The sequence below is a fragment of the Lacerta agilis genome, chromosome 5, assembly GCF_009819535.1.
Source record: "Lacerta agilis isolate rLacAgi1 chromosome 5, rLacAgi1.pri, whole genome shotgun sequence".
NCBI lineage: Eukaryota > Metazoa > Chordata > Lepidosauria > Squamata > Lacertidae > Lacerta > Lacerta agilis.
This window is the reverse complement of record NC_046316.1, coordinates 88831125-88853421: the sequence shown is the minus strand read 5'-3', so window position 1 is coordinate 88853421 and position 22297 is coordinate 88831125. Positions and strand designations below refer to the sequence as shown.

The following is a 22297-nucleotide window of genomic DNA, read 5'->3' as shown; positions in this document are numbered from 1 at the left end:
AGCAGACTCCCACAAGAGGAGGCGGACTCTCCTTCCCTGGAGGTTTTTAAACAGAGGTTGGATGGCCATCTGTCATGGATGCTCCAGCTGAGATTCCTGCATTGCAGGGGGTTGGACTAGATGACCCTTGAGGTCCCTTCCAACTCTATGATTCCATGAACCCCCTGCAAGGCAGGAATCTCGGTCCCCCTTCCAGCTTGAAACCATACCAGTACCTGCACAAATGTGCTCACAGTTTTATTGCTGCAGCAAGTGCGTGTGTGCATGTGCGCGAGGGGTGGGTCACAGCCGCATGCTGAAGGTCAGAGGTTCAACCCCTGCATTTCCAGGTACAGTTGGAAATGGTCTCTTCTGAAACCCTGGAGAGCTGCTGCCACTCAGTGTAAACGATACAGTCAAACCTTGGAAGTCAAACGGGATCCGTTCCGGCAAGTCCTTTCGACTTCCAAAACGTTTGGAAACCAAAGCGTTTGCAACCAATCGGAAGCCCCGTCGGACGTTCAGGTTCCAAAGAACATTTGCAAACAGAACATTCACTTCTGGGTTTTCGGAGTTCGGGAGCCAAAACGTCCAAGTACCAAGGTCGAATCAAAATAGAAAATTCTTTCCAGTAGCACCTTAGAGAGCAACTGAGTTTGTTCTTGGTATGAGCTTTCGTGTGCATGCACACGAAAGCTCATACCAAGAACAAACTCAGTTGCTCTCTAAGGTGCTACTGGAAAGAATTTTCTATTTTGTTTCGACTATGGCAGACCAACACGGCTACCCACCTGTAACAAGTACCAAGGTGTTTGGGATCCAAGGTACGACTGTACTGAGCTAGATGGAACAATTGGAGGTGCCAAATTTTGGCCTCGCTTAGGGTACCACATTTCCCAAAGTCCACCTCTGCTACATGCTTCTCCCCACCCTGAACATCAGAGTGGGCATACTCACCTCTCATAGTGGATTGAGAAGAGGAGGTGAGAGCGCACAAGAGTGAATCTGGCTTTTGCCACTGCACTGGACACGGGCGTCTGGGTCTCTGAGCCGCTGGTTAGCAAGGACACAAAATCTGAGGAGCAAAAGGGAACTGCCTGTGATTCTGCATACATTGCAAGTGATCCAAGAAGCCTGAAGAAAACACACTCACTCACTCACTTTCTCCCTCTCTCTCTCTCTCTCTCTCTATATATATATATATCAAAGTCTACGGTTCTACATTTATATGTGATAAATAATGCCTCCCCTGTATCTTTTTTTAAACGCAAGTTCAATAAACGATGACATAAACATGCACACATACAAAAACCATGCTTACTCATACTGAAAGTATTAAAACTCTTATACACCGGTGATTGCATTTTCAAAACTGATAAATTTATTCCTAACCACATTTATAAACTGACCTAGTAAACTCACTTTACAGATCTGTCCTTTGTAGGTTTTATAAATTCACAAGTGCTAGATTCATTTCTACGGTGTTGGATCCCAAGAGTCTTACAAAAGCACCCATGTATATTTTCAAGGAACCGTGTAAACGCTGTAGACATAAACCGATTCCAAAAGTTAATTCTGTTCTGCAGTATTATTGCTTAAATTAAAAAAATAAATCCCTTTGTTTACTCAATTATAACATCATTGCATTTCTAATTATATACAAAAGCGACTCTGTCCTGTCTAGCTAGGGGAAGAATTTTACATAATTCAATAAGGATAGCACTGGTCCCAATTATATATTTGGAAAATGCCATTAATCATCTTTATTGCTGTCCTCCAAAAAGCCTCTATTTATTATATTAACTTCAGCATTCTGCAAAAAACAACAACAGTAATGACCCCCCCAAAAAACCCCAACCTTCTATCTATCTGCTGCAAAGAGTGAACTACTTGACAAGGTTCGGAAATGGGGAACCCAAATAATCAAGGGAAAGGAGCAACTTCCCAATGAGGAAAGACTGTAGCATTGGAGGACTGCGGGGGAAAAAAACGAGAAATGGAAGGCACCGCAGAGTTGTATAAAATTGGGGCTGGTGTGGAGAAAGTGGACCTCTCAAAATGGTAGAACTCGTGGATAGCCAATGGAGCTCAATGGTGGAAGATTTGAGACAGATCAAAGAAAGGACTTCTTCCTGCAACACATTGTTAATCTGTGGAATTCCCTCCCTCAGGAGGAAGGGGTGGGCACCGTCTTTGATGGCTTTAAAACTGGATGGGGCAAATTCGTGGAGGAGAGGGCTATAGCTATAGCTGGCTGTACTAGCTACGATGGCTGTGCTCTGGCTCCACGGTTGGAGGCAGCAATGTTCCCAAATACCAGTTGCTGGAGACCACAGGAGGGGAGAGGGCTCTGGTCCTGCTTGTGGGTTCCTCGCAGGCATCTGGTCGGCCACTGTGAGAACAGGATGCTGGACTAGATGAATTATTGGGCTGATCCCAATGTGTTCTTATGACACAAGGTTGTAGGAGGCCTAAATTGCACCACCTCAGGATTTGCAAAAGAGCCAAATTCCAATTCCTCACTTCCTATACTTCTGCCGCAGCTACCTGGAGTCTTTAGGTCAAAGTGTTGGTGCTGACCTTTAAAGCCCTAAATGGCCTCCGTCCTGTATACCTGAAGGAGCGTTTCCACCCCCATCATTCAGCCCGGACACTGAGATCCAGAGCCGAGAGCCTTCTGGCGGTTCCCTCACTGCGAGAAGCAAAGCTACAGGGAACCAGGCAGAGGGCCTTCTCGGTAGTGGCACCCGCCCTGGAGCACCTTCCCAGCAGAGGTCAAAGAGATAGACAACTACCAGACATTTAGAGGACATCTGAAGGCAGCTCTGTTTAGGGAAGCTTTTAATGTGTGATATTTTTGTATTTGATTTTTGTTGGAAGCTGCCTAGAGTGGCTGGGGAAATCCAGCCAGATGGGTGGGGTACAAATATTATTATTATTATTATTATTATTATTATTATTATTATTATTATTATTATTATTATTATTATTATTAATATACCAAGGTTCGGGTTTGCATTTAACCGGGGTGTAGGAACGGGCAAATCTGTCACTTTTAGGTTATCTCTGTTTCTCATTTTCCCAATCTTAAATTCACTTCTTGCATTTCCATGTCAAATTTGTGCTTTAAAAAAAAAAAGTCCCCCTGAAAATTCATCAGAGTTTTTTTGTGTGAATTAATTGCAATACACACATTTTAATGCAGTTTTGCCTAACGTACAATTTTCTACAATGCAATTATTTTTAAAAGAATAATCTGGGACACAATCAGGATATTAAGGCCTACAGACATTGGGCTTTACACGTAGGTCCTTGGAATATCCACCGTGTTGTTGCCTGAGTAGGACCAGCTCGCCTGGGTGTGGTGCACTGGCAGGGTGCAATCCATGATCCCATATTACATCTAAACCATCCCCTGCACCATTTTGTAACAGCGTTTTAAGTTTGCCAAAGTATTTTGCAATCTTTTCATCCTCACAACAACCCTGTAAAGTAGACCATAGGGCAACTTCAGCAAAACGAGAAAAATGAACAGTACTTGCACATTAAAGAACTAACAAATTCATTGTGGCATAAGCTTTTCCAGGCTAAAGTCCACTTCATCAGACGATTCCGTCTTGGCAATCCATTAAAAAAAAAAAAAAAACTTGTGCAAGAATACAGTACATTCTGAAGTGCTACCTAACTACTGATTCATATGTGCTGCAAGCTGGCTACTCCTTTCATTGTAAGGATACCAGAATACCCAACACCCCACAATGAACCAGTGAAAGAGAAGAGAATTTTTAAGTGGTGTCTCCGCATTCTCTGGCGTGCTCAGAAGTATGACGACAACTGGCATCGTGCAAAGGAAAACATGCAGAAAATATTCTAAACAAAATAAAAAATAAAAAAAATCCTTCCAGTAGCACCTTAGAGACCAACTAAGTTTGTTCTTGGTATGAGCTTTCGTTTGCATGCACACTTCTTCAGATACCACATGCACACGAAAGCTCATACCAAGAACAAACTTAGTTGGCCTCTAAGGTGCTACTGTAAGGATTTTTTTTTTTTTACTATGGCAGACCAACACGGCTACCTACCTGTAACTGAGAATATTCTACTCAGCTGACCTGTGATGCTGTCTAATGGTTTAACTGTTAGCCCCACCAGCATTTCCTTGCAAGCCAAAGTCTCCTCTCATGGACCTAAGCAGAGGAGATCTGGTGAGGAACTAAAGAAACAAACGGCACAAGCATGCACAGAGTGCATCTGCCTCACCAATGAGGAGCTTCCGTTTGCATGCAAGAGGTGATTCCCAGGTATTCTTTGTCTAAAGAATACATCGTATAAGCACCACTGTAGAAGACCAAAGGCCATTCTAGTCCAGCCTCTCACAACAGCCAAACAAACTAAAACATTTTTAAAATCTTGAGGGGGGGGGAGGGAGGAATGCAAAATCCCCATACTTCTCTGAAACCTAGACACACGCACACAAAAGCCCTACAGTTCCAACAATACAAATGTGGGGACCATTTCTTCTCCCGATCCTCCACCCCGGTTCCCAAAAACAACTGCAAAATAAAGCAAAATTAAAAAGGAATAGTATGGAAAGACACACACTTCTCTCTTTTAAGGAGCATTAATAATAATTAAAAACATGCTGCTCAAGCTAGCAACCACACCCTCCTTCTGGCTAGCCACAAAGAAGGTGCTTTGAGTTTTAGGCGTGGCTCTAGTATTAGCAAAATGTCCCGCGGGGGCAAGTTGTGAGACTGACCCCCAGGTAGGGACGAAGCCTGCGTGCCCTCCTGGCTACTCGAGTCCAGGGGCACATCGATAATATGCGATTGTTCCCCAGCGTGAAGAGCAACGCACACAAGCCATTAAGGCTAAAACTACTTTATTGTAGATAAAATGCAGAGTATGCCTCTGCTTGCCAGCTCAATAGGTCAGAGCTGTGCATTAGCGTGTCCGGCATCTTTCAGCCAGAAGTGAAAGTAAAGTACGATAGTAAAGTACAAAAACATCACGTGTGTGAGAAAGCTGGTAGAACTGGTGGCTTTCCCACAGGATAAAAACAGACACATAGTCATGCTGGCCCCGCTGCTGCAGCTTTTGCAGCTCGGCTTGTAATAATATCCTGACATCTAGGAAGCAGCTCAGAGCATGCTTGGACTTCCCTCTAAGGCCATACCAAGGGTGCTGGTGAGCCTCCTAACTACAGATGGGAGTAGAAGCTTTCATAGCAGGGCTGCCTTGTAGTGCAGTCCAAACTGTCACGTGGCTTTTTGGATGTGCTGCAAGGCCTGGTTTTCCATAGGACGGTAGATTGACATGAATGTTTGCAGAGCGTCCCTGACTTCAAATAAAAGTGGGACGGAGTATGTGGCTTTGATATTTGGGGGCAATTTCTTTCTTTCTTTCTTTCTTTCTTTCTTTCTTTCTTTCTTTCTTTCTTTCTTTCTTTCGCCTGACATTATTCTTGGGAGGGCCGTGTCCCATTAGCCCCAGGGCACCAGCTTCCACTGCAATCAGACACACCTGCAGTCACGAGGACTAGAAACATGCTTGCTGTTTTTTAAAAAGAAAGAAAACCAGAAAATTGATTTCTGTGTCCCGTCCCGTCCCCCGCACACCTAGACCATACCTATGCGGCTGTCATCTCGGACCAAATCCTCAGAACTTAGGTAGGCGCGGTCATTGTAATTCCTATGTAAGTCATCTTCCTTATCCTGAAAGTACTCAAAGTTGTCAAACAGCGGCTCGGGTCTCTTCTCTGGGATGCTGGGAGTGGCTGCATGATGGATGACAGGAAGCAAGGCGTTGTTGTTTTTTGGCATCACAGAAAGAAGATGATTACAGAAACACACTTTGATTCATTTTGCAACGCCCCCTTCCCCTTTCTTGCTCCTGGTGAGGGCCAGCTCTGAGTTCAAGGTGGCCGTAGGAAAAGTAGCCTTTGGTGGGTCCTCTCCTCCCTGAGAAACTTACCTGGTAGCATCCAGCAGCACCTGAAAACAGCACCAAGCAGATGGGTCTAACTCCCATTTTAATTTATCACAGTGCCCCAGTGCCAGAGGCATTGTGGGAAACTCCACCTTCGCCATCTTTAAATGTCATTTCCCCTCTACATTATCTCCATGTAGGAAAGTGCCCAATTTTCAGGGCTAGATGAAGACATTTTGGCCTCTGAGGTAAACAAAATGATCGGCCAAAATGGCGCTTCCCATACCCTGAAGCACCGCAATAATAAGAACAGATGATACAGCTGGCCATTCGCCACCAGCTGTGGAGCCCAAAATCTGTCACCTGAGGCAAGTTTTATTCCATTTCTCTTCATTTATTGCTAAAACACACAGGCCACTTTTCAACACAGGAATCAAACGTAAGAATAAAAACACTCCACTGTTAAATCCGACACGAAAATTAAAACAGCATGAAATATTAAGGTAAGTAAGAGCAGAAGTAAAGTCGTAGACAAAAAACCAGCTGCCACAAAATAAGTAATAACCAACCAGATATGACTATTCAATTAAAAGCTTGGGCATATAAAACAGGTATTTCCCTGGATGTCTAAAACTTTAAAAGAAGAAGAGGGTGAGGCAGATCTCTCTGCGTGGGCCAAAATGTGTTGGGTCTTCGGATCTCGTTGGACTCAAGCTCCCATCGGCCCCAGGCCAGCATGCCCAATAGTCAGGGATTATGGGAGTTGTAGCGACCCATGGGGGGTGGTTTGCTCCAATTCCACAGCCCCCCCCCCCCCGCTCCCTGCGTAGGTGGCTGTGTTGGTGACTGTTGATTCCTCTCTTTTTAGCCAAGGTTGTTCTTGGCAGTGTGTGGTCATTCCCATGTTTTGACAACCCAGCAACTTTTTAAGAGTTTGCAGAATGTATCTGTCTCATACAAAAAGTGATTAAAGCATTAATATATATAATGCTTTCCTATACAAATTATAACGACGGGCTGAAAGGGGGCGGGGGTAACGGCAGGATTTGACACTCCCCCCAAGTGACAACGTCCCTTTCCACGTTCCGTAAGACAATATTACCCATTTCAGTCCAGGGAACAAGAGGGCAGACACGAACAGACAAATGTGGCAGTCCCATCATGTCATGTTTTGCCTTGGATACAGAACTGAAAATTGGAGCTTGCTTGTTGAATGTCCCTGGCAAAATACCCAGGAATTGGATCTCCCAACGTTGCTCGTATTCATGGAATTTTGACTAATTCTGAGCACAGCAAGACTGGTGTGGGAGCTAAGATGCTTTGCGACAGAAACGCAAAAGATTTATGGCATCCACATGCGATCACGAACGCTGCCCAAATGTGCTTTCTATTTACTCAAATGTGCATCTGGGTGGTCATTTCGTAAACTGTTTGCTAAGGCATGTCCCCAGACCACAGCGATCCTTCGGCCGCCAGGACAGCAAGAGCTCCTTGTGCAATTAACCATCTCGGGACAAAGTTTCACTTTCGCTGGGCTGGGAGTCCCTCGTGTGTGCAAACAAGCGAAATATTCACCCTGTGATAAGATCAGCTTGTAGCAACTTTGCCTCCTCCGATTCTTAGAAGCAGGGCTTTTTCCCTGGTGGCACCTTGCTTGTTGGAATGCCCTTCCAAGAAGAGCCTGCCCAACTTGTTTATTCTGTTGGAGGCTTGGAAGTGTCAAGAAAGGTGCAAAATCCTTTAATATTGCTAGATCTTGAACAGTATGTAATTGAGCTATGCCATATGCTACCACTCCTGGGAGTCAAAAGGTTTTACTAAAAACTCCCCTTTTCACTTTGCTTGCCAATTCTGTGCCATCAGGTTGATGTTCGGGCAGTGGCAGCAATGTCTCTTTCTCCCTGTTGCTACTTGAAGCCATCTTTTCCTTTTTAGCTACTCCGGCATGAGGCCAGGAAACATTGCCTTCCCTCTGCTTTGGCACTGTGGCATTACTACACTGCCAAATCTGATTGATTACGTTGTATTTTCGGGAAGCCAAATCAGAGTGAGGATAATATTTCGTGCCATCGCTCCGAGCTGTCTTTGCAAAATCAACACGTGGCCAAAACTGATCGCCTACATGGTGTTGTCATGAAGTCAGAGCACAGTATGGTATCATGCCATGTGGCTGCAGTGGGAGAATAGCTCAAAAAAGCAAAGAGAAGCACTACATCCAGTGTCCGATGAGCAAACATTGATCCCCCCTTTTTTGCATAGCTCCCTCCAATATCACCCAAATACTTTGTGGGTTTTAAATTCTGAGCAGCCTTGAGGCCTCTTTGAACAGAGACATTTTTGCAGAAAACCAGGATCCGGCATGAAAATCCCTTGTGTATAAGTAAATGCATAAGACCTGCATGGCTTTAGCTGTCACAGAGGTGGCAAAGCTCCATACGGCAGGGGGTTGGACTAGATGATCCTCAGGGGTCCCTTCCAAATCGGCAGTTCTATGTGACCATTGCTCATGCATGGCAAACTCTAGCTGAGATTCATGCAATGCCCTACCCCAATATATATAGATACAGTGGTACCTCAGTTTACGAACTTAATCCGTTCCAGAAGTCCGTTCTTAAACCAAAACCGCTCTTAAACCGAAACACGCTTTCCCTAATGAGGCCTCCCGCCTTCCACCATTCGGCATCCGTTCTTAGACCGAGGTAAAGTTCTCAAACCAAGACACTTTCCCCGGTTTTGCAGAGTTTGTAAACCAAATCTTTCTTAAACCGGACTGTTCTTAAACCGAGGTACCACTGTACAGTATAGATAAATATCTAGTAGAAAAAAATTCACCTTGTGGAAGATGCACAGTGGAATTTTGTCTGAGTCTAGAGTTCATGTCTTTGTTCCTTTCCCGCTGAGAATTTATGCTTCCTTTCCCCATTTACATTGCTGCACAGTTTCTAACACTGACTGACGGACCCAGAAAAGACCCTTGACTCAGAGGGGGGTCCCAGTTTCCCATATGACCTGTGGGCCTTGCAAGCTCTGGTCCCCTGCTCCCTTCTTCCATTCACACCCTGATCTGCACAACAGCTGATCTAAAAACCCTTTTGATTTAAAGCCAGAGAAAGTCCCATAGAAATCAACAGAGAGCCCTTGGCATGAAGCCAGAGTGTTAACCGCCACCCCTTAGCAGGTTGCAACGGTCAGCCAAGCCCAGTTGGAAAGGGCTTTTTGGCAAGGGGAGCTCGTCTGTATGCTACTTGGGAAAGAACCGGCACAAAAGCTGTTATTATGTAATCCTTGTTGGGACAAAGTTAATTGTGTTTGTGCAAATCACTTAGGAACGGAGCAACAACAGGACGGCTTCCATCAAGAGCGGGAAGCAGGCGAGGTGACACAATTTTCTCCAGGCTCTCTGCTGCTTCAGGAGCAGCCAGCTCCCCAAGCAGACTGACTGTGTATCCCAAAATCCTGTGCAAGGTTTTAGCGGGGTTTGGGAGACTGTCTTGTGCAAGGCCCCCTTACCCTGCCTCTTCTAAGGTGGCAAAAACACACAAAGACATGGCTCTGAGTAGCAGCCAATATTTCTGGCCCATTTAGACTAACTCGCACACGAGCACATTTTCCAAATCCATCTAACTGAAGTTTCTGCCAATTTGGGACGGGGAGGGGGCGGGGAACGACTTTGAGCAGAAAAGTTACTCGGGAGGAGGGGTAATAGTCAAGTAGGGTAAGAGTAAAGGTCCAATCACTGGCCAGACAGAAAGCACCCAAGAAAGGCAAGGAGAGACACAATAGCTGTCCTCTGCCAACGGACTGCCTTTTTGCAACAAAATAGAAAATTCTTTCCAGTAGCACCTTAGAGACCAACTGAGTTTGTTCTTGGTATGAGCTTTCGTGTGCATGCACACGAAAGCTCATACCAAGAACAAACTCAGTTGGTCTCTAAGGTGCTACTGGAAAGAATTTTCTATTTTGTTTCGACTATGGCAGACCAACACGGCTACCCACCTGTAACTGCCTTTTTGCAGAGATCGATAGTTCTAGGCTTAGGGAAATAGCTCCCCAGGCTTAAAATTTGCTGACCTCAAATGCCAGGTGAGAATGCAGCAATGAAACTGCCAGCGCGTTTGCAAAGCTAAGCAGGGGGCCGGTATGGTTTCAAATTGGATGGGAAACTGCGCATTGAGATTGCTGCATTGCAGGGGGGGTTGGGCTAGATAACCCATGGGGGTCCCTACCAACTCAACAATTAAATTGTTCTATTATTCTATGAAAAATGTGTTTTCCAGAGAGGCATGGCTCCCATCCCTTCCTTTGACTGACTTTGCCCCTCCAGATTTTGTTGGATTCACAAACTCCCATCTGACCCAGGCAGCAGAGCCGACAGGCAAGGAGGATGGGAGTGTCACTCAACAACACCGGTAAGACCACACATTTCCCAGTCCCATCTGCTGAAGTGCCTGGAGGAGAGAATAGGCATAGGTAGGTGCATGGGGGCGCCTTTGGGGTTCATGGGGCTAGACATGGGTTATCAGAGAGCCAGTGTGGTGTAGTGGTTAAGAGCGGTAGACTTGTAATCTGGTGAACCGGGTTCGTGTCTCCGCTCCTCCACATGCAGCTGCTGGGTGACCTTGGGCTAGTCACACTTCTCTGAAGTTTCTCAGCCCCACTCACCTCACAGAGTGTTTGTTGTTGGGGAGGAAGGGAAAGGAGAATGTTAGCCGCTTTGAGACTCCTTCGGGTAGTGAAAAGCGGGATATCAAATCCAAACTCTTCTTCTTCATCATCATCATCATGGAATGTCCAATTTTCCGCTTTGTATCTGAGATAGGAGGCGCTTGCCTGCCACTAGCTGGTTTGGAACTTGCACCCAGGATGGGGGGGGGAGAGTTATAGCCAAAGCAAGACCCAGGGAGCTTCTAGATGGGCACTGAGGTCCTCCTCCGAGGGTCTTCTGCTGGTTCCCTCACTGCGAGAAGCAAAGTTACAGGGAACCAGGCAGAGGGCCTTCTCGGTAGTGGCACCCTCTCTGTGGAACACACACACCCCTTCAGTTGTCAAGGAGATAAAGAACTATCTGACTTTTAGAAGACACCTGAAGGCAGCCCTGTTTAGGGAAGTTTGTAATGTTCGATGTTTTATAGTGTTTTTATTATTTTTCTGGGAGTCGCCCAGAGTGGCTAGGGAAGCCCAGCCAGATGGATGGGGTATAAATAATAAAATTATTATTATTATTATTATTATTATTATTATTATTATTATTATTATTATTATTATTTGTGGGGATCAATGCTCCTGTAAGGTTTTTCTTGCACAGTCCCTATGACATTGTTGTCATTAAAAATGCCAGGCTGCATTTTACCCCCATTTAATCCAGAGTTACTGTTTCCAAGGAAAATAAGTTTAAAAAACCAAAACCAAAACCCAACAACCCATTTGCAATATCTCGATGGTCCATTTGCAACATTCAAGCCCCCACCAGGCTGCACCCTTCCTACTCTTGTGAAAGTACAACCCTCTTGTGTTCCCAAGCAGTCTCCCGTCCCAGAACAAACTCTGCTGAGCTGGCTGGGGCAGGTGTGGTTGTTCAGGGTGTTATGATCACAGACAAGCTCCCTTCTTCTCAGATGCCCAGAGAGACCCAAACAAACTGGGGAATAGACTATACAGGGGAAGCAGGCCCCGGCTCAATGCACAAAATCAACACACTGAATAAACCAGAGAGCATCCGTTCCTTCGGATATCCTCCCCTTCCACCTCCAGCCTGAGAGATTTGACACACAAGCCTCTCCGTGAAAACAGTAGCTTTTCAAATGGAAGTCGCCTGCAGCGACAGGCTTCAGGGTGTGTCCTCAAACTGCTGCCAGCAAAGGCTGGAAAGGATGCATCTTACACGAGCTGTTACAGCGGAGCGTTTCATACACAAACTCTGCCAGGGGACGGGTTCATATAATGTTGGTCCTTAAGATTATGAGTGCCCTTTCTCTTCTGCTCTGTACCAAAAATGGAGGAAGCTTCTAGTCCTCATGAATCACTTTTAGGCTGATTCTATAATCAGCATAACCTAAAGAAACTTGGGGACTGCCTTTATTTTCTTGTTTCCTGTTTCGATCCTGAGCATTTGCCTACCAAGTCAGGGTGGCAAACATACACCTGCCCCTCTCCAATTTTATGAGAAAAGTTAGGTTGAGAGATAGTGGCTGGTCATCAAGTGAGCTTTGTGGACAAGATGGGTCTCCCCAGTCAAGGTCCAGCACTCAATTCACTACCCTCCTCTGACCAACGGAACTGACTGGCTGGACAGGAAAAATGGCGCCTGAATGCCAGGGGGCTCCGTGAGGCAAGTGGTTTAGAAATTGAGGCGAATTCACACCCCACTTCATGAGGGCCCCTAAATATGCATCTGCCGTGGGAGAAGGCCAGATTGGCTAGTGTCAGGGAGGACCACAACCCCCCGAGGACAACCCACTTTACCTTCGCCCCACGGAAAACATAGGACCCACCACCGTCAACATCAACCCTTACCCTTCGGACAGGTTTTGCAGCAGTGTCCTGGCAGCAGGATGGCGTCACTGCAAGGAGGGGTGGGACAGTCGTGCTTAATGTTCTTGCAGCTGACTTTGCCTGTCGGCTTCCCACGGCGATTCCTCTGCTGTGGAGGGAAAGAGAAAATATGGATGACGGGGGACATGCATCTGAGGCATTTGCTATGCATTCCACATCTGAGCTGGACCTCACAGAATATGCACCTTGTAGCTCATGATCGGTTTCAGAGAAGCCTCACTTCACTCTTCTTTTTTTAAGAAGAAGAAGAAGAAGAAGAAGAAGAAGAAGAAGAAGAAGAATCATCATAGAGTTGGAAGAGACCACAAAGGCCATCCATTCCAACCCCCTGCCAAGCAGGAAACACCATCAAAGCATTCCTGACAGATGGCTGTCAAGCCTCCGCTTAAAGACCTCCAAAGAAGGAGACTCCACCACACTCCTTGGCAGCAAATTCCACTGCTGAACAGCTCTCACTGTCAGGAAGTTCTTCCTAATGTTTAGGTGGAACCTTCTTTCTTGTAGTTTGAATCCATTGCCCCATGTCCGCTTCTCTGGAGCAGCAGAAAACAACCTTTCACCCTGCTCTATATGACATCTTTTTATATATTTGAACATGGCTATCATATCACCCCTTAACCTTCTCTTCTCCAGGCTAAACATACCCAGCTCCCTAAGCCGTTCCTCATAGAAAGAAGAAGTTGTTTAAGGTGCAGAGCTAAGTTCTGAAAGTTGCATGCTGCATCGGCTAAAAGCCACTGCTGTTATGATAGCGAAATGCTACTGTCTATGGGTGCTTTGGCCACCTCATGAGAAGAGAAGAAGAGAAAACTCCCTGGAAAAGACCATGATGTTGGGAAATATGGAGGGCACAAGGAGAAGGGGATGACAGAGGATGAGATGGTTGGACAGTGTTCTCGAAGCGACTAACATGACTTTGGCCAAACTGCGGGAGGCAGTGGAGGATAGGCGTGCCTGGCGTCCTCTGGTCCATGGGGGTCATGAAAAGTCAGACACGACAGAACGACTGAACATGGGTGCTTTCCAATTTCACACCAGGGGACAGTAGTAGTTTACACCTGTAAATGCATCACCGTAATACAATTCTTTACTGTTATCCGCTCACATTGCCATACTAGTTACAGGTAGGTAGCCATGTTGGTCTGCCGTAGTTGAAACAAAATAAAAAAAAAATCCTTCCAGTAGCACCTTCGAGACCAACTAAGTTTGTTCTTGGTATGAGCTTTCGTGTGCATGTGTATATCTGAAGAAGTGTGCATGCAGACGAAAGCTCATACCAAGAACAAACTTTTTTTTTTTTTGTATTGCCAAACTAGTGGTCCAGGGGATGAAGGTTGAAAGAGAGATGAGCCCCAATGAGAGCTGAAAAGAATTACACAAAACATTAAAATGTGCCAAAATAACCTACAATGATCCTCGATATTTGAAAGTGGAATTCAAAACACAGAATCTGAATGTGAAATTTATTTTGACATTTCCAGGCGTTACCTGGCTTGCTGATTTTTCTCGATTATTTTTATCTTGACAGCTGTCAAATATGAAATATCAAATACTGGGAAGATTGAATGTTGTTGCATCTCATCTATCAAATATGCTTACATATTCAATTTGTTTTTTCATTTTGACAACCACAGTAAATACTGCCAAAGACCATTAAATGTCAAGCAGTCAAAAGTTATCCTCGCCAACCATTCAATAGTGTCAAACGCCAACTGCAATGTCAACTATCAAATTCTAGATTGCATTGCATGCCACATATTGATATCAAATATTTACTGCGTAATCAGTAAATAATCCAAGAATACCATGTGATTTCTTAATATCAACATTTGTCAAGGAGAAATGTGAGAGGAATTACTGGGAGTAAAATCATTTCACCTCCACTCCCGACTCTCCCAACCCCAGGAGGAAGCAGTTCTGACAAGGGCATCTGCAGAATTTTTTCCAAGCAGAGCGGAGGAGCAGGCTAATTTATCTCACACACCAAAATGAGAAGATCAGAGCCTGTACTTTCTTTCTCACATCTCAGGCTCTGTTAGAAACTTTTATTTTATTTTATTTTAAAGCAAGCTGGTAATCTGAGTGCTAGGGGTCACGCAGGGGCAAGGAACTGGATGAGCTCGTGGATGTCCATGGCTCTGATACAACATCACTGTACAAAGAGTTGTATGATGGAAGTGGGACATCTCCTTCCAGTGTGCGTGTGTGTGTTCATTTGTGTGGTTGCTTCCTCTAGGACTCTAACCCTCCAGGCTAGTGTTTCATTGCGGGTACATCCTGCAACATGTTCTTGACACAATAACAGAACATCAATGGTGTTTTTGTTCTGCTTTAGGTTGCTCTTTCCATGCTTCCCCAGGGCTACTGCATTATTGCTGTCTGGAGGGGTTGTTGCGCAACAAAAGCAGGACATAAACAAACCAGGACATTCGTGGTATAGCTAGCTATGGAATTATGAAAGAGGGACTGCATGTGAGCAGCCTGAGAGCATCATCAGTGCGAATAGTTATTGTTGTTGTTCAGTCGTTCAGTTGTGTCCGACTCTTCGTGACCCCATGGACCAGAGCACGCCAGGCACGCCTATCCTTCACTGCCTCTCATAGTTTGGCCAAACTCATGTTAGTAGCTTCAAGAACACTGTCCAACCATCTCATCCTCTGTCGTCCCCTTCTCCTTGTGCCCTCCATCTTTCCCAACATCAGGGTCTTTTCCAGGGAGTCTTCTCTTCTCATGAGGTGGCCAAAGTACTGGAGCCTCAACTTCAGGATCTGTCCTTCCAGTGAGCACTCAGGGCTGATTTCCTTCAGAATGGATAGGTTTGATCTTCTTGCATTCCATGGGACTCTCAAGAGTCTCCTCCAGCACCATAATTCAAAAGCATCAATTCAAATAGTTATAAATGTGCCCTAAAAAATGGTGTATGGAGGGGCCATTAGAGGTTCATGAAGAATAACAGAATTATAGAGTTGGAAGGGACCCAAGGGTCATCTAGCCCAGCCCCCTTCAATGCAGGAATCACAGCTAAAGCATCCCTGGACAGGTGGCCACCCAACCTCTGTTTTAAGACCTCCAATGAGGGAAAGCCCACCACCTTCTAAGGGAGTCCGTTCTACTGTTGAACAGCTCTTAACACCAGAAAGTTCTTCCTAACATTTCGTGGGAATCCCCTTCCTTGTCATTTGAATCCATTGGTTTGGGTCCCTACCCTCTGAAGCAGCAGAAAACAAGCTCGCTCCCTCTTCCATCTTACAGCCCTTCAGATATTTGAAGATGGCTACCATATTATCAACACTCGTTTTTCTCTTCTCTGGGCTACCAAAGCCAAACAGACCACAGGGCAAAGCCAATCCGCCTGCTTGCCTCTCCAACTGCACCAGAGATGAATCCTGTGCCCCAGCACTGCTCTCTCCCTGCAGCTGGGACAAACAGCGACGGCAGATTTGCTTCAGGAAATTGTCTTGGAGCGTATCGTGCAGCAAAAGGACGGCGGAAAGGGAATAATGTGACTGTGTCCAAAAGTACAGGCACTTCCCCAATAAAGGGCACCTGCAAGTGCGGTGTTTATGAGATCTGCTTTCCCAGCCTCCCTGTTATTTATGAATTTCTTTGCACCCCCACTTTTAAAAAAGGAAAAAAACAGTACATGAGGCAACTTATTGAAAATATCATCAAAGAGCAACACAATAATTTAATACAATCTGAAAAGAAAATAATCAACTAATAGACCAATAGATAAACAAGCTGAAGTGTGTGTGTGTGTGTGTGTGTGTGTGTGTGTGTGACTATCTACATTTTGCAGTTACAGGTAGGTAGCTGTGTTGGTCTGCCATAGTCAAAACAAAATAAAAAATTCCTTCCAGTAGCACCTTAGAGACCAACTAAGTTTGTTCTTGGTATGAGCTTTCGTGTGCATGCACACTTCTCCAGTTGGTCTCTAAGGTGCTACTGGAAGGAATTTTTTTATTTTGCTTTTACATTTTGCAGGACACTATAATTTCCTGTTTTGCAGCTGATGGGGGATTAGGTGAGGGCCTTGTCCAAAAAAGACATGCAAATGACAGAACAGAATTGCAACCCAGAGCCCTACTCTGAAATCCCAACTCTCTGATCACTTTAGTTACCATTAACATAATTACTGTTCCTAATAACCTGTCCTCCGCCAGAAGGTGTGACTATGGCAGGTCACAGCAGTGTAAAACACAACATTAAAAACTGTTTAAAATCAATACAAGAGGCTTGAGGCAAGGCTCCTACACATACCTTGAAGTGATTAAGAGATTTGTGTCCGTGTGTGACAGAAAGAAAAAGAAAGCAGTTTTCTACATTACATTAAAAATGAGTGACTAAATGCACTTTTGAGCCTCTCTTGGGGAGTAATGAAGGTGGGAGGTCTGGGATGAGCTCTTCCCGGTCCACCCCTCCGCCCCAAAAAGGGTAAACGCAGCTGTGTGTATGCAGGGAGGGGAGATGGTTTGTTTCAAATGTATCTACCTTTAATTTCTTTCTTTTAAAAACAAAAACAAACCCCACAGGAGATAATCTGGTCATGGCTCTCTTGTGGTCTCACCTAGTTTGGAACTCACTCAGTATTTGTGTGCCTGCGTAGATTTTGTCATACAGAAGAGAACAGAGTTTCCTGAACTTCCTGTTCCCGAAGCAGATCTTAGATTTTATTTTTTTAAAGGTGTTTTAAAGTGTGAACTGGAAGCACAGATTGTCACCCTATGAAAAGGGGGGGGGGAGAGGCTTACTCGGCCAAAAGCATGGAAAAGCTACTTGCTCTAAAAGGAGACCACCTTCTGCTTTTCTGTGTTCCTGATTGGAAAGAGGCAAGCTCAATGCAGGGTATCATGCAATGGCTTTAAGATGGCTGCTTCTGGGACATGACTCTGCTTCGAGGGTAGGTAGTGGCGGTGGTGGCTGGTTCTTAATGGGAGGAAGGCAAGGAGGCCAACAGCAGGTGGCGCCAGAGCCAATGAGAGGCAGAACCAACTAATACTGTACAGTGGTACCTTGGGTGACAAACACCTTGGGTTACAAACATTTTGGGTTACAGACTCCGCTAACTCAGAAGTAGTTCCTCAGGTTAAGAACTTTACCTCAGGATGGGAACAGAAATTGCGCCACGGCGACAGTGGGAGGCCCCATTAGCTAAAGTGGTAAGGTAAAGGTAAAGGGACCCCTGACCATTAGGTCCAGTCGTGGACGACTCTGGGGTTGCGGCGCTCATCTCGCTTTATTGGCCAAGGGAGCCGGCGTACAGCTTCCGGGTCATGTGGCCAGCATGACTAAGCCGCTTCTGGCGAACCAGAGCAGCGCGCGGAAACGCCGGAGAGGTACCTATCTATCTATCTACTTGCACTTTGACATGCTTTTGAACTGCTAGGTGGGCAGGAGCTGGGAGCGAGCAACGGGAGCTCACGCCGTCACTGTGGGGATTCGAACCGCCGACCTTCTGATCAGCAAGCCCTAGGCTCTGCGGTTTAACCCACAGCGCCACCCGCGTCCCTCAGCTAAAGTGGTACCTCAGGTTAAAAATGGTTTCAGGTTAAGAACAGACCTCCAGAACGAATCAAGTTCGTAACCAGAGGTACCACTGTACCAAGTTTCCTCCCTGCTAAAAGGGCAAGAGTGAGACTTAAGATGGAGGAATCAGACAGACAGCGCTACGCCTTGGATGGGTTGCAAGCAGTGGTGTAGTGGTCCAGGGAGTGGGGGCAGCCCTGTATCGGGATGTTTTTAACGTTTGATGTTTCAATATTTTTTATGTGTACAGTAAGCTGCCCAGAGTGGCTGGGGGAACCCAGCCAGATGGGCGGGGTATAAATAATAAAATAATTATTATCATCATCATCATAGGTGGAGGACAGAACAGGGCAGGTGAGTTTGTGCTGAAACCAGCCTACAGCACCAAGGGAAAAGTCCCATTTGTAGCTCCGCCCACCTCTGGCACCTGGCCCCGCCCACTGGTACTCTGCGGCCCTCCGAAAGGTTGCTCAGAAGGGAATGTGGCCCCTGTGCTGGAAAAGGTTCCCCAATCCTGCTCGGGGGGGGGGGGGTTCTGCAGCAACCCCCTCCCACATCTAGAAAAAGAGAGAGAGAGAGAGAAAAGAACCGGAAATAACCACTTACCGGCTCGCAGGAGCAGACCACGCAGTGCATGATGCCAAAAGGCTCGCCCAAGTCAGGATGCCAAGTGTCCTCCAGGGCATAGGATCTGCCACCGAAAGAGCAGCCTAAAAGAAATTGGGGGGGGGGGAGAGGAAGAGTCTTGATTGCTCCTGAAAGCCTCATATGAAGTTGCCTCTATATATAAAAAAAAAACTTTACAGATTTTGGCATAGACCATAAATTACTTTATCCACTGACTTACCATACCCCATTTCCATGGTTTCCATATTTACTCTTAAATGATGCATATTTCACTTATAATATTCAATACATCCATTCTAACCTATTAATCTTAATAAATAACGCTGATGCTCCTATTTCAAATTCTGTTGTCTCCAATCTTTGCTGTTAATGTTGCCAGTTCCACACACTCCATCGCTTTCAAAAGCCTTATCCCAGAGTCAGATCACTGAGCCACTCAGCTGAGCACTGACTGGCAGCAGCTATCTGAATCTGAGGTCTTTAAGCGGAGGCTTGACAGCCATCTGTCAGGAATGCTTTGATGGTGTTTCCTGCTTGGCAGGGGGTTGGACTGGATGGCCCTTGGGGTCTCTTCCAACTCTAGGATTCTATGAATCCAGCCCCAAATCTGCTGCCTCTGGTCATTTTAACTGGAGATGCTTGCAATTGGCCCTGGCAAGCCTCCTGCCTGCACTTTCCCAGCTCCATGTGAACCCCTTTAAGCTATCCAGCATCATACCGGTAAATGGCTCAGGACCACCTCTCTCCAAATGAACCAACCTGGACCCTGACATCAACTTCTGAGGCCCTTCTTCTTCACCTCAGGTGTGCAGGAAATACTGTACACGGTCTTCCAGCTGCCTGCACCCCCTCCCCCAAATAAATCACAGGCTGTCTGCTGACTCACCCAGGTCCACCCAGCAACCTCCTGCCCCGCCCTCCAGAGCCCTGCCCTCAAGGCTTCCTTTCTTAGAATCATTGAATTGTCAAATTGGAAGAGGGACCCCATGGATCATCTAGTCCAACCCCCTGCAATGCAGGAATACGTAGCTGTCCCATACGGGGATCGAACCTGCAACCTAGGCAAGTACCATGCTCTAACCCAGGGGTCAGCAACCTTTTTCAGCCATGGGCCGGTCCACCGTCCCTCAGACCATGTGGTGGGCCAGACTATATTTTTTTTGGGGGGGGGGATGAACGAATTCCTATGCCCCACAAATAACCCAGAGATGCATTTTAAATAAAAGGACACATTCCACTCATGTAAAAACACGCTGATTCCCAGACCGTCCGCAAGCCGGATTGAGAAGGCGATTGGGCCACATCCGGCCCACGGGCCTTAGGTTGCCTACCCCTGCTCTAACCAACTGAGCTGTCCAGTTCATTTAGGACTCAACCGAGTTTATAACCTTCAAACTTCTTCTCAGCGCCAAAGAAGCAGCGATGAAGGAAAGAGCAACTACAGGCATCCAATTCATCAGTTGGAAAAATAAAAACGCGTCTCCCTCCTACGATAGGCTTGAAGACTTATACAAACTCGCAACATATGAACAACTGGCATATGAACTCAGACTTGCCATGGTCAAATTCAATGATATTTGGAATCCGTTCTTGCAAATTCTGTAATAGGTTAAGATCTGGTGAAGTACAGTAACAACCTTGTAAAATATATAGTTTTTTGGGTCCCCCCCTTTATTTTCTCTTCTGCATGGGTTCTGTTCCTCCTATTTCTTTTTCTCTCTTTTAATTACATCTCAAAATGTTCAGTGCACATATAATTATGTACTTTTTGAACTTTCAATAAAGATGTTTAAAATTAATTATTATTATTATTATTATTATTATTATTATTATTATTATTATTATTTTGAAGAGCAACTGCAGGCATGGACAGGACTCAGGAGTACATTTCCCCCAATACTGATCAGACACCCCCAATTTGGAATTAGGAACCAGAACTTCCAGTTGCAAAGGGTGTGTTTAATAATGAGCGGACTTAACAATGGATTCCTATGCATGTTTAACTCAGAAGTAAATCCACCCATTCTCAGTGGGGTTCGCCACTTCCAGGTACAGGATTTCAGCCCTAGGCCCAAGCATCACCCCTTTCCCAAACATTCTCTATTTCGCATCTCAAGCACGCAGTTCCCAATCCACCCTAACCCACCACCTGCAGCCTATGTAGACCTGCCGCATGGGCATAGACAGTGTTTTTGTTCGGGGGGGGGGGCCCTAAACATTTTGTGAATCTACGTTTGGTCTCATTGAGGGGCAGTATTTCAATATGAGTAGGCAAATGAGAGTACCCCTAAACATTTTTTTTTAGAAAAAAAGCACTGGGGGAGTATACAAGGGGGGCAGCTCCCCCCCCCCCCCGATCAAGTAGAACAATAGAAACACTTAGTCGGTTCTGCCCCCCCCCACAAAAGTCCTGCCCCCCCCCCAACAAAAATCCTGGCAACGCCTAATAATTTATATATCTGCTATGTAAATGTTGACTGGATGCTCTCTAATAGGACCATTAAAGACAGTGTGGTGTAGTGGTTAAAGTGCTGTACTCACACCTGGGGGGCTAGGGTTCAAATCCCCGCTTGGCCACGGAGCTCACTGGGTGACTTTGGACCAATTACTGCCTCTCATCCTCTCCTGCCTCACAGGGTTGTTGTGAGGATGAACAATTATAATATTAAGAAACAAGTCAGGTCCCTGCCTCAAGGAACATACAAATCTAAATAAACAAGATAAATAAATAAATTTCCAAGGCAGGAGAGGAATGGAACGAGAAGAGGTACATGAATAAATAAGGGGATTAATTTGGATGCTGATATATTTCATGTCGACGTGGGGTTTTTTTAATTGGTATTTTTAACGAATAATTTTAATGGACAGGCTTTTGTTGATTAGGTGATATATAAATCTTGCTCAATAAAATAAATATGCATTTCAGTTAGAATCCTAGAATTGCAGAGCTGGAAGGGACCCCCGAGGGTCATCTAGTCCAACCCCCTGCAATGCAGGAATCTTTTTGCCAAATTGAGGCTCAAACCGGACCCTGAGATTAAGAGTTTGAAGCTCTACCAACTGTTACAACGGCTTAGGCTGCCTTGCAATAGTTGAGCTGGTGATTTCTCCCCAATTCTTTTCCTCCGCGTTCCTTCCCGCTCTGATTAAAAATAAAATAAAATCTCCGGAGATTTAAATTTGATGGGAAGTCCACCTTCTCTGCTCAGGGAGTCCATTTTCCCAACCACTGATCCATCAGGGCTGCCTGCTGCATAATCTTAGGGACACCTAATGTGCTCCGCCAGTTCTTCACCTGTTCCAGGACTGAGCCTTAAAGGTGAAAGTCTGTGACTTGTGCGTAGCTATGCCTGTTGAGCCGTGCCTCGACCCGCTTGGCATTCCTGCAAAACTCACAGCACCCAAGACTGCACATCTAGAACACTTAACGAGTGTGGGTGTCTTGTGTGGAATAGCTCTGGGCAAAACCGGGGTGTGTGTGTGTGTTCCTAGCAAGAAACTTTTCTTCCTACCCAGATTCGTGCCATCTGCTGCGTTTGGTGCCTCCCGTTGCACGCTGGCCCCTTCCACACACACACAAACACCCGTGTCACTCTCTCACACAGCAGGCATTCCTGCACCCACAACCATTTCCCGCCTGTCCCACTTGGAAGCGCGCTCCTCGCCCGTCCGTAACCCGCCCGCG

The 22297-nt window shown here is 45.8% G+C and overlaps 1 protein-coding gene across 2 annotated transcripts in view; it reads right to left on the bottom strand.

Annotated features, from left to right (window-relative positions):
- The window catches only part of CHRD (chordin), a 53081-nt gene that overhangs the window by 30200 nt on the left and 584 nt on the right, over positions 1-22297 (bottom strand). For both annotated transcript variants that reach the window (XM_033150762.1, XM_033150761.1), the window contains exons 2-5: positions 18592-18695; positions 12421-12547; positions 5609-5755; positions 937-1054 (exon numbers count right to left, since the gene is read on the bottom strand). In XM_033150762.1, the coding sequence (XP_033006653.1) occupies positions 937-1054; positions 5609-5755; positions 12421-12547; positions 18592-18695 (496 nt within the window). The remainder of the gene's footprint in view (positions 1-936; positions 1055-5608; positions 5756-12420; positions 12548-18591; positions 18696-22297) is intronic.